The 18008-nt window shown below is 39.1% G+C and overlaps 2 protein-coding genes across 6 annotated transcripts; one reads left to right on the top strand and one right to left on the bottom strand.

The window, feature by feature from the left end:
* Positions 1 to 10: 10 nt before the first annotated feature.
* CFAP90 (cilia and flagella associated protein 90) lies at positions 11 to 7890 on the top strand. The gene is made up of 3 exons (XM_009089166.4): positions 11 to 172; positions 3878 to 3994; positions 7562 to 7890. The coding sequence occupies exons 1-3, from the start codon at positions 20 to 22 to the stop codon at positions 7706 to 7708; spliced, it is 417 nt and encodes a 138-aa protein (XP_009087414.1). The 5' UTR covers positions 11 to 19; the 3' UTR covers positions 7709 to 7890.
* FASTKD3 (FAST kinase domains 3) lies at positions 2191 to 18006 on the bottom strand. Of its 5 annotated transcripts, none has more exons than XR_007776999.1 (9): positions 16136 to 17815; positions 14953 to 15038; positions 14395 to 14557; positions 13317 to 13386; positions 11841 to 11955; positions 10870 to 11075; positions 9407 to 9589; positions 7719 to 7778; positions 2191 to 2767 (listed from the first exon to the last, which is right to left on the bottom strand). XR_007776999.1 is itself a non-coding variant. In XM_050971553.1 (6 exons), the coding sequence occupies exons 1-6, from the start codon at positions 17565 to 17567 to the stop codon at positions 10977 to 10979; spliced, it is 1965 nt and encodes a 654-aa protein (XP_050827510.1). In that variant the 5' UTR covers positions 17568 to 17815; the 3' UTR covers positions 10789 to 10976. The 5 variants fall into 5 exon arrangements, 1 of the variants encoding a protein (XP_050827510.1); XR_007776996.1 differs by lacking the exons at positions 2191 to 2767; positions 7719 to 7778 and adding exons at positions 7998 to 8791; positions 17954 to 18006 and having other exon boundaries at positions 16136 to 17596; XR_007776997.1 differs by lacking the exons at positions 2191 to 2767; positions 7719 to 7778 and adding exons at positions 7998 to 8791; positions 17866 to 17988 and having other exon boundaries at positions 16136 to 17596.
* Between the last annotated feature and the right edge of the window lie 2 nt (positions 18007 to 18008).

The raw sequence follows: 18008 nt of genomic DNA, 5'->3' as shown, positions 1-18008 counted from the left end.
GTAACGGCGGCGGGGCAGCATGGCCGCCAGCGGGACGCGCTTGGCGCAGGAGGCGCTCGGCAGCGCGCCGGGGAGGAGGCGGCCTGCCCTCTCTTCCTTCTCCGCCTTCAGCTTCGTCCCGCCCAAACGGGAAGGGCCTCCGGAGCTCAGCTATTACAACCGGCCGCACAAGGTGAGGGAATGAAGCGAGCGAGCCGGGACAGGCGGAGAGCAGCGCAGGGCGGAGGGACAAGCTTTCCCCGTGGGTCTCTGCGCTCTGCTGCTTGGAGCCGGTGCAAAGCTCGGTCCTCATCATGAGCGACCTGGTCAGACAGGTGCTAAAAATCGTCATAGCATCATAGAACGGTTTGGGTTGGAAGGGACCTTAAAGGTCATCCAGTTCCAACCCCCTGCCGTGGTCAGGAATACCTTCCACTGCACCAGTTCCAATCCAACCTGGCCTTGAACACCTCTAGGGATGAGGTGTCCACAATTTCTCTGGGCAACCTGTTTTAGTTCTTCACCACACTCACAGTGAAGAATTTTTTTCTGATACAGAAGTGTGGGACATAAATCTCTAGGCTATCTAATGCCAAAATAACAAGTGTCACCACCAGAGGCCTTTACAAAGTGTGTTTGCTACTTGTGGATGGCAAATGAGGTCTTTAACTGGCTAACAAGAAAAGGCAGAGGCATTGTTTCCCAAGGATTGAGGATGAACAGGCCACTTGGTATCAATGAAATATGAAGCATTTTTAGGAGGATCACTAGGAAAGGCATCATCTGTCACTGGGGTTTGATGCAGCACCAGTGGATTTCGTCGTAACACACACTCTTGGGAATCCTTTAGTAAGAAACTCCTCCATTCTCATTTGAGGGAAAAGATTTTCTATGTGCATTGCATGAATTTTCTGCATGGTCAGCTTTAATAAAATCCCTAGAGCTACTCAAAACAATAACATCAATATATGCCTCTGTAACTGAATGCTTCTGAAGGTGGTGCCCTGCCACTCAACGTGTGGTAACTCAAGTGCGCTGGCAGAGAGCCTCGCTCCTCACTCTGCTGCATTATGTCACCTTTGCTCCTCATTCTGTCCTCATATTTTAAATCAGAAATGAAAACAATCTTACACCTTCTGCCTCAGTTACAGTACCTGAGTTACAGTTCCTGGGTGGTGAACTTTTCTATGAAGTGTCATATGAGACATTGAAGGTAACAGGCTTTTTTTCTCAAAAAAAAAAAAAAGTATAAAAAAGTTCTGAAATGCCTATTATGTCAATGTAACATAGCAATCTCTAGCAATTTATAACAATAAATAATACAACCCATGAGTCCTCTCCTCACCCAAGTGACAAGCTGTTGAATGCACCAAGCACCAGGCAGCACTGATTGGTGGTTTGTGACAGTTTGCAGGACCTGTGTCCTGGGATGTGGGCAGGGTACAGACCAGAGCACTGTGCTGGGTATTGAACAGCAAATTTCCTGCATTGACCCGGTGGCCCTGCTAAGAGACAAGAAGATTTCTCATGTGACTCTTTTGTGTTGACTCTTCCAGCATTACCTTGGCAGGGTGATCTGACCCAAAGGTGAGCAGGCACAGTTGGTGCCATGCTTCACGAAACAGTAGGGAGAGCACAACAAGAGTAAGGTAAGGGCAGGTCAGAGGGCTGGCATGGTGCTATGGAGCTGGTGGAGCTCACCAGTCTGTTCAGAATTAGCAGCCTTATGGCAGAGCTTTTCCTTACAATACAGTCTGCTTTCACACTCTCAACAGCCTGGTTTGTGAAAAAAGCTGCTCCAGTGGCATGGAAACAAAAAGTGATAACAGCTGTTTAATAGGTTTCTTCACAGCCCAGGCCTCGGCCACAGGGGAGGAAGCAAATTCAACCCATTCTTCTGCAAAATTTAGGAATTAGATAATTTGAATATTTTTATTTATAGAGCAAAAGGAATCTCATTCCTTTTTGCAGCTTAAATACCTAAAACCAACCATGTATCAGAAACTGAAGCAGAGAGAAGTAGGAAGAAGATGGGCTCATTGCATGGCCAGAAGCCAGGAATTCCTGTTTTTTAATCCCTTGGCTGACAGTTGCTCTGACAATGCTGGGATGCTTTACATAAGTTACTGTAGCCAGTGTGCCTGGTGTTTCCTCTTCTGAGAAGTGGAAAAAGCTATTACCAATTTTATGTATGTCTGGAATACTAATGAATGCTTGCAAAGCATTTAGCTTTAGCAGCAGTACACAGGGGATGCCTACCTTGAGTGCACATTTATCATCAGCTCTGTGTGACTCACTTGCTCTGATGGGTTTAAGAAACAGCTTGCCACCACCACCACCACCACCAACACCCAGGCCAACCAAGTTATCATTTACAACAAAGAGAAACAGCAGCAGAAAGTTATCAGTGTATTGAGCAAAGAAGTGTTGTCTCCACAAATCTGGCAGAAAATCTTAAACAGGTATCTGGGACAGAGCTAGTTTTTGATATAACAGGCTGGCTGGCTGACTGCGAGTTCCAGAAAGGATGAATTATCTGCTCTGACATGAGCAACAAATGACACTTAGTCTTTCTTACTCCGAAACAAGTAACAAATAATGCCACCGGAATACCAACAAAGAGCAAACAACATTTCTGGTGGTGAGTACAAATTAAATGTCCACTGAATGAAATTGGTAGCATGAGGAGGAAAGGAGAAGCGAGGAAGCATGGAAATAATCATGGAGATGACAAATCATTGCAGGGTGCTCTTGAATATGCCGGAAATCCTTTGAAGCTCAATGGTTTCTGAGAAGTGAAGGGGTAGAGAGGTTAAATACAAAAAATCTCTCCTCTTGGCAGAACCAAGTATTGCAGATACCTTTAGAACCAAAGCCTGAAATTACAGCAGTGTCTCACTAGTGCTCTTAACTATGGTTTCCTTTTAATGGAACTATTATAACCTCCTTGACCTGCCATGACTTGACTATATTGGGAGAATACCACTGTAATTTGAAAATCTCGAAGTACTTGAGATTTTCAAAGGTTAAATTGGACACACTGTAAAATTAGAAGACAAAAAAAGCCCAACAAAGTGCACCATTCTTTTAGTCAGCCATGCACAAAACTAATGATGATTGACATTTTTAACAGAATATTGATCCTTAATGAAGTTCAGTAGCAACTGGCAGCGTATTTCAGTAGGGGATTTTCTTTTTGTTTTTTTCCTTTGAAAAGTTTTTTTAGTTTTGAAATTGCTTTGATTCCATTTATGAGAATTTCTTGACTGGATTTCACAAACACCTTTGTTAGAAGAGCAGATCTTTTATATGGCTTATTTGGATGCAAACTATGTCAACACTTGAACAAAAATATTATGGCTTGGGGTGTGCTATTATCTTAATGCCTGACATATGTGTGTCATGCACACTACTGGATCACAGCATTACCTCTGTGGCCCGTTTCTCAATTCTGCTCTAAACAGAAATTAAATTATGTTTACAGTGCAGGGTACCTTTGTTTGAAAGTTCCTGTTTTGCTTTTACATAATTGTGCCAGATCATTTGACAAATACACAGATTTAGGAAGAAGAATATTAAGTGCAGAAAATTAAAACAGATCAGATCAATTTCCAAAATTACAACAGATTACGGGGGAGGGAGGGAAAAAAGAAGTAAATTGCCACAGGGGAAATTTCAGAGCTGAACAAACTTAATAAATGATACCACATGTCATTAGGTAATTCTGCAAACTATTCAAAAGGACTCATCCAAACTTCCTAATGAGGTCAATAATATTACAGTTGTCATCATCTAATGCAATATATGCAGTATTTAGGTATTGATTTGACTACATGTATTCTGTAATCTGTAAAGTAAAGCAATTATGTGAATTAGCCATTTTTTCCCTTTTCTCAAGACAGGAGATTTTTTCACCTATGATGCTGTTTTTGGAATACCAGAAGATTACGACCAGTATCTTCCACGATGTGACAGAAAACACGCAAAGGCTCGTGGCCTTAAAATTAATGAGGAGGTAGCCCTTTGATAAATTCATAATTGTCTTTGTTTAAGATGTTTTGTACTTTTTGACATGACTGGAGGCTCTAGGCATTGTTTTAACCTTTTATAATGTAGTCTTGTAAGAAAGGAATTGGAAGGAGGACATCAGCCTGCAGATTTAGGAGAAAGCATTATCCCATGAAAACACCCAAATTAGCTCTTGCTCTTTCATATCTTGAAGATTTCCAGGTGACAAGACATATGCAAGTTAAAGATAGGGGGAAGAGGCAAATCCTCTCTTGCAGAGTGCAGGATGTACTCTGAACCATCTGTGCCCCTCAAGAGTTGTACTTCAGGTAGTTCTGCAGTTATTTCTGTGGTGCTTAAAAACTCTTTTCCCTCAGAGGATTGGATTCAGAGGCCATGACTTCACTACTGTCCTCTGACACCCACCCTCTCTATGCCAGCATTTGCTGTGAAAGCCCAAGTCTCTGAAGCTGGTGAGTTTGTTAGGAAAACCTACACCAGATTGCCCCACAGGGAAGGAAATTCACAGGGAGCTAGTGCAAAGGTGTGACCACACATCAGAACACATGGGCATGCCTGGGAAGGGATGGGCAAGTATTTGAGGCCAGCAGAATCTGGGTTTGATGTGCAGCCCGATAGGTAAATACTCCCTTGGGAACAGAAATACTGTAATATATATGATAAATGTATGTGGATGGATTTTTACATGCAGCATCTGAATAATACATATATACACAACTGTGTATATAGTTATATTTATGCATACACACACAAAACTGCACACAGAGGCAGAGGCTGTCAAAAACCAAATGAAATGTAACCACTGTGTAATAATGACCTCAAAATCCAAATGAGTTCATGGGATATTAGAGTGGTGGGTAGGCTAGGGATGTAGGGATGGCTGCCCACTTTGATGGTTATAGAGAAGGAAGAAAGAAGAATGACACAAGAGTTCAAATTGCTCTAGATTCTGTGCAATAAAATTGGGTTTTTTCTGACAAAGCCCACTGCTTGGGATTTGTCTCACTAGCATTTATATATGCCAGACATTTCTGTACAAGTGTATAGCCATAATGCTCTTCAACTCTATCAGACAGTGCAGGAAGCATTAGATGCTCCCAAAGGAAGCCCAGGAGTGCCCATTAGCATCACCTGCTCATGCCTAATAACTCAACTGCAAATCTGTGTATCTATGTAAATGACTACTTCAATTAGAAATTAAACTTTTTATTTAAACAAAACAAAGACAACCTCCCTCCCCTATTACCAAGCATATTTTTCAAGTGGGGGATTTGTGTAAAGTTCATAAATATAAAGAAAAAGTTAATAAATATAAAGTTACAGCTTTTTACTGAGCTCTTGTATCAAACTCTTGTAACAAAACTCACTTTTCTATTGGCTTTCTTCCTAGAGCAAACTTGTATGGGCCAGAATTCATACCAGCTCTGCTGGGCAGTGCACACAAGGGACTATCCAAATAGGTGTCCTTTAATCCAGCCCTTTAATTAGCATGGATACACATCAAATCCACAGTTATTTAATACTACAACATGAACCTCCCAGCACTGGATGTAGCCATAACTAAGTGCAGATCACATACTCAATTCATCTCTATCACACCGGCCCTCTCAGGCTTTATGTAATAATAACTAAATTATAAAATAAAATAAATAAAAATACCACAATTGGCATCTTTCTAGTTCAACACTGAATGCAGACAGACCGAACCCCCAGAGTACTGCTTTACTTGAGCTAGAAAAACAGCAAATCACTGGGAGTAAGCTCCTCATTTTCTGCAGGTAACCTGGGTGCACCCAGGGAATTCAAGAGTACAGTGACAGAGATTCGGTTTAGCTCATGCAGCTGAGTAACTGCAGTGGAGTGTGTGCTCAGGGCTGCCATCGCTGATTGCAAGTGCTAACAGTGCTAGAATTACACACTGCGAGGGCGGGCAGCAGGACGCTTCCCAGCCAACTGTTGGAAAATCTGAAACCCACTGAATGCCAAACCCACAAAGATGAAATGCCAGTGTGCGCAGTCAGCACTGTGCTACCAAGGATGCCGAAAACTGATTTTAAATAAACTTAGTTATTTAAAAGGAACACAAACTGTTGGAATTACATACTGCTACCTGTCATTAGCACTGTAAACCCTGAATTTCTAGAAAAGTCTTTCTTGATGGTACAAAGATTTTTTAATTTCTCATTTTTCAGCATTTTTCCACAACTAGGGCAGGGGAGGAAATTATCTTAATTTTGCCTGCCAGTCTTCTTGACTTGATTTTCATTCTGCTGGGGTTAAAAGTTGGTGTACGGAATAGGTTTTAATAGGGTGGAGTAAGGTGAGCAGGAGAACTGAGAGATAAATGGTTGTTTTGAAATGAACTTTTGTATTAAGGGGGTTAGTTAGCTAGTTAGCTAGTTAGTTAGTTAGTTTGTTTGTTTTTTAAAAAGTGTTTACAGCATCTTTCCAAGAACCTCAGGTTCTGTCCATGAAGCTGGAAATGTCTCTTAGCTGACTGCCCTGCTATGACATCTCGCCAATCTGTGCTCCCACCAGCATCCTTGCAGGACATAAGTGCTGATTTGCTCAGGCTTGTGTCTTTTGTAGCAAAGTAGTCATTTGCTTGCACTTAATCTATGGTGTGGCATCTGCATTTTGATTTGCCTGTTAGATACTATGTGTATTATAAATCGAGAAAAACAAATTGCAGACCAAGGCTTACTGTGTTAGTGTGCAAATACACAAGCAGCCTGATAAATCTGAGACCTTTGACTAGGGAAAGAAAAACAAACAAATCCTGTCTTTCCCTTCTGACTCCGTAGCTCCCTGTTCCTCTAACACAGGAAGGAACTGCAGATTGCAGATAGTGATTGCACAGACACTTAAAGTGCAGCTTACTAAGAACAAGCTTACAATCTTTTCTTGGTCAGGTTGTTTTTCATCAAGTTCACTTTCCATCATGGCAAAGCAGTTATTCCTGTCACCTTACAGCTACAAGTATTTTTAGTAAAACCTTTCATTTGTGAAAAAATAAAGTAGTATATGCTTTATTTCCTTCAGGGAAAGCTTGCATGGGCTAGTGGTTGCTCAGGGTTTTTCTTTAGACTTTGATTTTTTTCATGCTGTGCTTTCACTGAATTGTGCAAGCAGGGTAGGTGTTCCTGTAACAAGGAGTACAAATCTCTCCTGTTTTTCAAAAGAATCATGCAACTCAGTGCACAAGAAAAATAAAAATAAAATCAGTGCTTTTCTAGCATTTAGTTACTGAGTAATCACATGGTAATCATGTGTGTATGTATTTATGTAAAAAAATGATCAGTCCACAGCTCTGTATCTTATCATCTTGTCATCTAGTGACACATTCATGTTTTACTGAGATAAAAATAACATAAAAAACTAGGGCAGGGATAGAACAGTAAGGGTGCTAAACAAATACACATGCATATTGCAGATGCTGTACAGTACTGTCAGTTATTTTACCCCTGGCCACAGCACATTTAGCATTAGAAAACTGCCACGTTTTCCATTCTCCCTGTGATTTTCTTCTAAGGCAACTTTTGTGTTTTCACAGGAAATGGCAAGAACTGTTCCCGTGCTGACATCTTCAGAGTATGGGAAGCGCATTAATAAGCTCTTAGACCCACCAACCAGAGAGCATGCCAGGGTTAATAGCCTGCATGCAGCAATCTATGGGGAAGGCAGCCACTCTGCTCCTTGAAAAAACCAACCTTCTCCAGGCCTGGATCCATGGGAAATCTCTTGTATCTGTCATCGCCAGCAACATTTATCTGGGGAAAAAACCCAACACTTTGAAAAGCAATATGGTGCTTTTGCCTTTTCCTCTACAGTTTATTTAATGAGAATTATCAGGATTAAAAATAAAGTGAAATAGCAGCTGCACTTTTTCTCATGCTAATTAAAATGCTCACATTCTCATAAAAATCTCATAAAGAGCAGCACCATCAAGAACATCTTAGGCAGCAATGCTGGGAATGAGACTTGTTGGGTCAAAAGCTGTGTCTGCAATTCTGGGCACTGCGTCTACATAACCATTCACAGACCTAACATTTTAAACAAACTTGTCCCTCAAGGTATCAGTAATCACAGATTTTTCAATCCTTACAGAGTTGCTAGAGAATTGTGAGACTTTTTTTTAATGTATGCAACAGCTGAAATGGATATTCGGCTCAGAATTTTCAAAAATGTATGGGTTTATGTGCTTAGCAGTTTCACTAGACTTCAAGTGGAACTCGAGTTAAAAGGAACTTGTGAGCACTTGGCATTTGAAGAGACAAAAATCTGGATTTAGCTGAATTCAGACATTCATTTCACTGACCCACTCCAGTTATGGCATCTGACTGACTTAACAAGAAAAACCATCATTGGTTCTGTATAGAATCTGAAAGAAATGGGAAAAAAGACTAAGTAATACTAGCAGAAAAAGCACTAAATAATTTGGTAGAAAGGGTGGAAAAAAAATAAGGTTTTGAGCAGTAGCCATTTAAAAAGCATGTTTAGCACAAATGTCTAAATCTGATGAAATGTTTGATGCCTTGAACTTTCACAGAATCCACTACTAAAATTTTAAGGTAATTTCAGGAGGAGTTTTTCCTGCAGAGTTTGGTTCTCAAGAGCCATTGATCCTGTTGTTGTTTAAGGCTGAGGCAGTATTGCTCAGAAAGGAACAGCCAGAGTGATCATAACACAAAAAGGACTGGAGGTCCACAGCTGTGACTGACACTGGTTTTGTCAGGTATTTAGACACAGGAAATCTGTGTCATTTGTAAATACAGTGAGACACCTAGTGAAAAAAAAAAAAAAAAAGAGAAACAAAAGCCTTGTAAATCTGGGACCTGAAAAAGTAGTAAATTAGGCAATTAATAGCATTTATTTGGCGTGATGTGAGAAGCAGAGCACATAGAGTAGCCCATTCTGAGAGGTGCTTGTTACTTTCATTATTCATGACCTGCAGTTCTACACTCAATGGACTATGGACAAAAGGACATTAATAGCTACATTCCTTTTCAAAAATAAACACTTCACTAAACAAATTCAGCAGCATTAAATGAATCATAGAAAGAACAAAGGGAGAAGGAAATGTTTTCTAATACCACAATGCTTTTCCAAAAATCAAAGTTATACCAGTGAAGACTGAGATGGAATATGGCCATATTCTTAGCAGGTTATTTTTACTTTGGGACAGTCAGTACAAATTGCTTTTTTGAAGTAGCCTTATTATATTTACAAACCATCTGTGTTTGAAAAACTATTGGAAATTAAATTTGTTTGAGAATACCACCACCTTCTGGCCTGTGTGAGAAATAGGCATCATTTCCACCACAAACATCATAACACCAGTTTGAGTTTTCCTAAATAATTTCTTTGCTTATGTCACACCCTTCTCATCTGTACTCACTTTAGAAGGTCTTTCACATGTTGTTCTTCCCATTACTTGTTTCCCATTCAGTTGTGAATGGTTCACTTCTTCCTTCAGTGCTCAGTTCTCAGAAGAACACCCTGACAATTTCTTCTGTATTAGTGGTAAGTTCCTTATTAATGTTTGCAAAGCCATTTCAGCTCTCCTTCAACTTCTTGCTTGCTAGAATGACAAATTCTTAGGTTATTGATGTTCTGAGCTTACTATTATTACACATTAGAAAGCACCTTTTGCTCCCTCAACTGTCAGTGTTGACATAATACTGTGAGAAAGAATTTTATACATGCAACAAATTAACATGGACAGAATGGACAGTGTATACAATGTAAAGCATCCTCTAGATCTGGATTTTGCATCCAGTAATCTCCAGAGATTGTTGGGGCAATTGACAGACACCTGAAACTCACAAATTATTGGAAGGAAAAACTGGCCACATTCTCTATCTTCTGGTGAAATATACAGAATGTCAATGATGTGAAAGTTTCACCTTTTTTGCATCAAAACAGTGAAAATCAAACAAGGCAATGCTGGGAATTCTGCTTTGCTACTCATAAATAGTAATTCCAGAGAGGAAGCACAAGCTAACAAGAAAATGTGTTACATGGCAGTTCATCAAGAATACATGATGTAATCAGAATTAAAGCTCTCCTGTTTTCCCTTCATCATCTGCAAAGCAATATACTGACCCAGGTTAGTGCACTTGTTCTGGCTGAAGTGAGTACTGGTTCTCAGTTCCAGAATTTCTCTTCATACATAAAAAAGGGCTGCCATGGGACATGGTTCTTCTGAGCTTCAGAACACAGAGTTTCTGTAACCCAGAGGAACTCTGTAGTGTAGACATGTCCCCATTTAGACAGTTTAGCTACAACTGCCACCAAAGGCAAAACAACAAATAGAATTTATCTGGAATATTGGGTGGCCCCACAGAGACAGCTGTACAAGTCCATATGCTGTGATATGTTACTCTACAAAGTAAAGCAAATCCTTTTTATTAAAAATCTTCTCATTTTCTGTAAGCCATTGCTAGTTATTGAACAGCACTCTGCATCTCTCAAGTAAAACCAATAAGCCAATACTGCTTCTGCAACTACTTCAGATTTTAGTTTTATGAAACACTTGGGAAATAAACATGAGCAGTGGTAAGTAAATTGCACAATTTCTTCTTATACTGTCAAGAAAAGCCCTGATTAGTAGGTATTCTGTAGGCATATTCTGTACATCCAGACTGGCCAGTATCCTTCAACAGTCACATGTGGCTGTTTGCAGCTGTGAATTAGAACCAGTTAAAAATACAAGGGAAAAGAAGCACTCACTGTCTGGCGCTTATATCTGTAAACTTGTAATAAATATTGACACAAATCTTAAGAAAATATGATGCTCTTTATTACTCTTTGCATGTCAATTGTTCCAAATATTGGAAAGTTTCGCACTCAGAAGCTCACATTTTCTGAGGTGGAGTTACTTAGAAAAAATAGTTTTTCTTCCATGCACAGAATTTACACTTTGTAGTACAGAAGGTCAGCCTGTTATCCAGTAGTATTCTCCAGTGTCAGTTGCTGAGTCCATTTGTACAAGGAAAGATTTTTTTGTGTAGATAATCTGCTATTTTTCTGGTATTTTGTAGACTTTCTACCTCAAAAAATGGAATCTGGAAACAAAACAGAAATGATTGTTGAAAATACCTTTTAATAAACAACTGGCTAAGACTGATGTTCATTAAGCAGATGAAAAACTACAAATCCTTATTTTGTTTTAAAACTAAAGATTTAATCCTAAATGTACTATTGATCTATAAATGACCTGAAGAGAGATTAATTACTATTTAAAAAAAGAGTGATATTTAATACAGTTTAAACTAAGCTGAATATTATGGAGTTAGGCTTATGTAACAAGTGATGATAAGTGGAAAATAAAATCTCAAAAAATGAACATTTTCATTCAAAGTATGTTTCAAGAAAAATATACCTCTATTAATTCAACAGTCAAAATAAAGGTTATACTCTGTTGTGAAAATATTATTTACAATACAAATCAGCTTCTTTTTTTTAACTCCTCTTTTTAAATTCCAAACATTTTAAAAAAGTATTTAATTAAAGATTCTAGTTCTAATGAACCCTTACATAACATTTTTCTTTAATTCAATATTTGAATCTTAATCACTGAAGAGAAGTACTTTTCCATACAGCAACTATGTGGCAAAAAAACACAGACAGAATACAGTAATTGATCCAAGAAAGAAAAAGGCAGTTCTGTACACCCTCAAAAAGGCAAAAACTAGGCAGATAGAACGTAATATAAAAAGAACAAGACTAATCTGCTTTAGGAATTAATTGAAACTACAGCTTAAGTATTGTAAAATAACTTTTTACTTGTTTTCTTAGAGCAAAAGTAAATCACTGTCTTTGGACTTTACCTGCACAACTTCATAACCAAGTAACTGAAGATGTCTCTGTTTAATAGCTTCTTCTCCCAACAGATTGTGGCTATGAGCACAAAATCTATTCTGACCATCAACACACAGGGCAATTCTAAAATTAAGCATAAGTGTAATATCAAAAAAAAGAAACCCCAACAAAGCCACAACAATCAGTTATTTTAATCATCACAACTACTGCAGTTCCTAAGAATCATGAGACAATACCTCCCTCTTACACCTGGTTGAATCAGATGTAGGACGGGAGTTATCTAGTTCAGGATAATTTAAATCACTCAATTTAAGGGTGGGAGGTGAAACCCTGAAAACTAGTGAAACTGATCTGAAAATCTTTTTTATTTGCTCTGAACAAAAATTACCATGCAAGTTAAAGAGAGGGGTTTATTTTTAATGCTATAATTAGTAAATTGTTTTGAATTCTTCTAGAAATAATAATGTAAAAAAACTTGCCTCAGCTAGAAAAACATTTCAGCATCTAAATGTATTTAACTTACTAATTTATCTGTTAAATCCATTAGCGTTTAAATTGAGTTTAAGCTACGTCTGTTTTAAGTTAAATCTGGACATATGGTGTGCAGCATGTATTGTAACAATATCTTTTCTTCTGGGTGATAAAAATCCCATCAACTTAATCCAAGGTTTTTATATCTACTGTTAAAAAGTTGCTTAAAATTTCAGTATGTTAGGTAAACTGACTTTATTTACTTTATGAAAGCTACTACTTAAAAAAAAAATTTGAAGCTCATTCTTAAGCATTTAAGCATGGGCTGTTGGAAAGAACCTGTATTAGTCTCTGAGTCTTGTGAATGTGAAGGTGTCCTGGTTTCATCTTAAACCACAACAGAAGGTTACACTGGAGAAAGCCTAACCTCTTCAAAGACTTTTGCTTTGTTTAGACAGTGCAGTTGCAATTATCACACAGGCATGTTGCTTAACTTTGTATCCAAGGCTTCCCAAAGTAACCCTTCTTAAATAAAAGTATTTTAAATTTTAAAAGTATATTAATTTTAATATTTATTTTAAAAAATTAATATACTTTTATTTTCCCAATAAAAAAAACCAAAAAAACAGTATCTGTAGTAAATATCCTTATTATTCAGGATTCCTTCCAGAAGTAAATTTGTGAACTCAAACTTAAATCTGTGCAAATACACTCAGAATTTAGTTTCAATTTGAAAATTAACTACAGAATATCAAAATAGATTACTATAATCCAAATAAGGATCACTTGATTCTGACTGTCATTGAGTAAAGAAACCAGCTGTCTGACACTGCATAGTCAGGTGGCAAAACAATGAGCAAAAGCACATTTCTAATCTTGTCCTTTTGCCAGTGGTTTCAGTGTGAGACCTGGACTTTGTTGAAGTCAATGGCAAGATTGCAAATAGCTTAAATTTAGTCAGGTTTTCACCCTGGATGCTCTTTCTAGTGTAAATCAACATTTTATTCTCTTACCGTCTGTGTACCTCTTCAAGTTGGGCAGCAGGCAATACAAAACCTTCTTCATCTAATTTAATCTCAATATCTTGTGTAGATGAAAAAAGAGAAGTGACATTAAACGTCATTTCCTATAAGAAACTTTCTACTGTAATTCTCATCTTCTCACAGTTGTTTTATTAAACTATAATACTATCACTTTTTTTTTTTTAAATCACAGAGGCTGGCAAAAGTTGTATAGACTTAACACAAATGAGTGATCATTAGTAACAGTTCAGCCTTTCATGATGCTAACAAACAAAGTAGTATTCCAAGTTCACTCCAAACTGTAACACAGTTAAATGGTGCTTTGCTGTGCTAGCTAGGGTCTCTGGAATTTTGAGGGCTTTGGAGAGAGAGACACTCTCTACCTCTGCAAGCTTCAACCTCCTTGTGAAAGCTGACACACAGAGTAACTCTGGAATCATCCCCCTTTTTATTTTTTAAAATCCCTCTGAATCCATGGTGTCCAAGACTCTGTTCCCTCAACATCTTATTATCTTATTAGTATTATCTTAAACCTCCTGGATGGAGGTTTCCTCATCACTGCCTTCTGTTTCCTGCTGCACACAACACTCTGTTTTGCTCACTCCTGTCTTACCAGTCACAAGCCCCCAATGACTGCGCAGTCATCAGCTCTTGCTGAGAGGAGCCCAGCTGAGCAGGGCACACAGCTGACCACTTTCCCTTCTCTACTCACCACTAAAGCAGGGAGATCAGGCAAGTGGCATTGCCTCATTTTGCTCTACATTATACAAATTGTTTATTGGATAAGGAGCTGATAATAAAAACACAGAATACAAGCAGCTGTTAGCAGCTGTTTTCAATGCAGACTGGATGCCTAAATACCAATCTGATGTGCTTTTCTCTCCATTTTCCTTTCTCTGACTCTAAAAATTATTTACTTAAAGTTCCCAAATTTCAGATCTTTTACAGAAATTGGTATCCCAGTTTACTTTTTCTGTATTTGCAGAGTTTAGACTGCCCACAAAGGAAATGATAGCTTTGGCACCATACACACACATACTTAATTATAATCTAAAGAAATTATACTTACCAACTACATAGAAAAATGGTGTTGATACCTCTGATGCAAAATATATTCTTTTTTTCAGTAAATAAAGTAATCCTGTCTTCACCCTTTTAAAGAGGTGAACATCAGGAGAACTCTGAGGTGTGTGAAAGGCCTTTACTTGGTACTTAGAAAGGAGTTTCGGACCCTAGATAGGGACAGAAAACCAAATCAAAAAAGGGAGATAACATTTTTGTAATTACCTCATATTAACATAGCAAAATGTATTCTGAGCATTTCAAAGCCAAGTCTATTGAGAGACCTACAGTCTGAGGTATGATCTGCTAGAAACTTAAAATCACCCAAACAACCACCAGAACATCCTCAGGAAGCTTCAATGCTATCATGTTCATGAGAAATGCACAGCTGTTTCCATTCATAGAAATATAGGAAGTCATTCAATCAGGTAGAAATGCTCCATATTTTCATCAAGGAAAATTGGTTTGTCCAATTCCAATGCTTTTTATGGGAAATACATGCAACTAAGTATAAGCAGGGCCCTAACGACCTTACCACCTATTGTTAACATCACATGTACTGTACCTCATAAAATGGGCACTCCAGGGTGACAGTCAGAAAAAGCTGGGTTAGCTGGGATGTAACAACTCTGTTCAAACCAGGTGGCTGAGCTGAAACAACAACAACATTCAGGTTTTCAGGTGTACTTTCCATAAAGTATCTTTACACAAACCATAACGCACAAGTTAGGAAAAGCTATTCAGTATGATGTGCAGAAAAGATACTTAATCAATAAAATTCTCAGCATTTGTTTAAATCAACAGAGAGATCAGTATGAAATTAAACAGGTAGAAAAATGAGAGAATTATTTACAGAAATATAAACACAAAGATACAAAACTAGCAAGATCTCAGTTAAAATTGTCATATTTTTTCACAAAAGAAATGAACATCCAAAAGATGCATGACATTCTACGCAGAAGAATAAATTTGTGTTGAGGTATTAGATAAATATCTCCTTCTTGTAACCACTTTTCCCCAAGTTATAATCCCAGGATCTCATAGTTTTTTTGGGTTTTTTTGATCTGCAAATTCTGGATAATACCAAATAATTTTTGGAGATTTATCTGCTTTGTAAAAATCAACTCCTTCAGGTATTTCATGTTGTCGAAAAATTAAGTGACCAAAACTTCTCATCACTTTGAAAACTTTAGCTTAGTTTTATTTGTAGAGCAATCTTAGCTGAAATCTTATAAAGTCAGTCATCTTTCTGGCATAGCTTAACTCTCTCTACAATGACCCTAAAAACGCTTTAGTATCAAATAGAAAACAACTCAAAATGTTATTCATAATAGTTTTGTGTCCAAAGCATTGAAATATGCAATGATTAGAGCCAAGAACAGGCTACCACATGGGGGACATTCTAGCATCATGTATAAGACAAGGACAAACATAGGGAACACCAGGTCACTGTTTTTTAGAAAACCAGAAGGATTAACTGAAATAATCTTTTTAAGGAAATTCAAGTCTGTGCTTTAAAACTGTACAGTCCAATTTTCAAACGCAACTAAATGACATACATGAAAGACAATGGCAACTGTGAAAAGGAAGCATCAGCCTTTGGCCTTCTGATCACTATTTTCCAGTCACTTCAATTAGGTCACTGCTGATTTGAGAAATTAAATTGATAAAAAATAGGTGCTTGACAAGAGACAAACTCCATAACAGAAAGAAATGTGGAACATCCCAGGAGAAATTCTGCTCCTTACCTTGAAGCTTTTGCAGAAAATAGGGACTAAATATTTTTGGCAGGAAATTTATCGGGTAACGTTGAATAAGGACACATGAGTGTAGCAGGTTCAGCAAGGTGTGAGGCTGAAATTGCCTCAGGCGGGTATGCAGCACAGTTTCAAGCTTCCTAAACAAGGAAGAAGCACTTGGAGGGAGGTAGTTAAGAGTCCCAAACGGGATAATATATGCAGCAATCTGGTCAGTGGTAAGTCTGTCAGCACTGGAAATGAAACTTTCTGCCACTGCATCAAAGATGGGTTTTGAAAGGATCAACTTTTTGCAGCAATACTGCATGACCTTGCTGACAGTTTGAGGATGCAAAGTGTGGATGGAGTTGGGGACATGTCTTTCCAGTGCCTCTGTAAAAATTTGCATTTTTTGACCAAAGTATAGGAAAGCTTCCAGTACATTTATCAGTTCATGATCTGTAAAATAGGGAACATGCTGCACTGAATGTTTACACAGTGCAGTGACTAAGAGAACTGCCCGAGTCTGATGAAGAACCACCAGTGAATTCAGTATTACACTTACAAAGTTTGGGCTCAGCCGGGAAACTGCACATAAAGTGACACTGTTCAGTTTGTTTAGCAAGCTTTGGCATTGTTTCCCTTCCCTTACAGTCACTTGCAGTATCTGATAAACCATCACTATTTCCCTGGGACTCCAACTCCTAATGTCTCTTTCTTGCATGCGGTTCACAATTTGTTCCAGCGTCGCACAACTTGGGCCTTCTAACTCCAGCAAACTCTCTCCGAGAGCACACAGATTTTCAGCTGTCAGCTGTCCCCTGCCAAGCCGCTGCTCGCTCTCCGAAAGCAGGCTTGTCATCAGCGTGCTCTGCGGATCTATGCGTAGCTTTGTCAAAGCCTGCAAGGCATTCAGCAGCCCAGTGTTTGACAGTTTTGAGGATTCAAATTCAAACTGGAAGCATAATGCCCTGAAAACTTCATTCTCTAACAGCCCAGGGTTTTTAAGACCATTGTCATCCACCTCAACTTCAGAAATCTTCTGCAGGGCTCCCGAGGCCATTGTATCAGACATGACTTCTAGAGAGCTAAGAAAACAAAAAATCTCTTTTGATGTACCAAGGTTGTTCAACTTCTTGAAAAATAATTGTTCATCCATCCACACATTATTTGATTTAGTACAGTTCCTCGTATCTCCACAAAGATGCACAGCTTCATTAACAGAAAGGGACTGCATCTGCAGTTGTACATGTTTTTTCCTACAAAACGTATACTGAGATTTATCTTTGACACACAGCATCCTCATGGCCACGGAGCTAGAGCTCTGGGGCTTTCGCTGCCCACTGATGAAGTTCAACCTTTTGCTTAGGGTCATCAAAGCAGATCTGCTTGCTGGTGTGCTGGTTGAATACAACTGGAAGCTTTTTCGGCTAATCAAAGCCATACTGAATCAAGTGAGTTCTGAAATGATACCTAGGGGAAGAAAAACAGATATGTAGTCTGAAAAACCACCAGGGTCACTACAATGCAGAAAAAAAAAAAACAACCCAAATCCTTCTGGTGGCTGGAAAGATGGGTACGATTCCCCTCCCACGAGCACAGAGAGCAGAAACGCTGGGAACGGCGATTCCCGTGTGACAGGAAAGGGCACTATGGCAGACGAACAGGAGACTTTGCCCGCCACCCCCGCGGCCAGGCGGCACCGGCGCGGCCCCTCCATCCCCCTCCGCCCCAGCACCTACTGCTGCCAGTGCCGCTGCCGCGGGCCGGGGCCGCGCTGCTCCGCCCCGGGGGAACCCGGCCGTGCCGGGCCGGCCGCGGCGGCCTCACCTCGGCAGCCATCACGGGCAGCGCGGCGCCTGCCGGGACCTTCCGGCGCCTCCGC

This window comes from Serinus canaria, chromosome 2 (assembly GCF_022539315.1).
Source record: "Serinus canaria isolate serCan28SL12 chromosome 2, serCan2020, whole genome shotgun sequence".
Classification (NCBI taxonomy): Eukaryota; Metazoa; Chordata; class Aves; order Passeriformes; family Fringillidae; genus Serinus; species Serinus canaria.
This window is presented reverse-complemented; position numbering and strand designations above follow the sequence as displayed.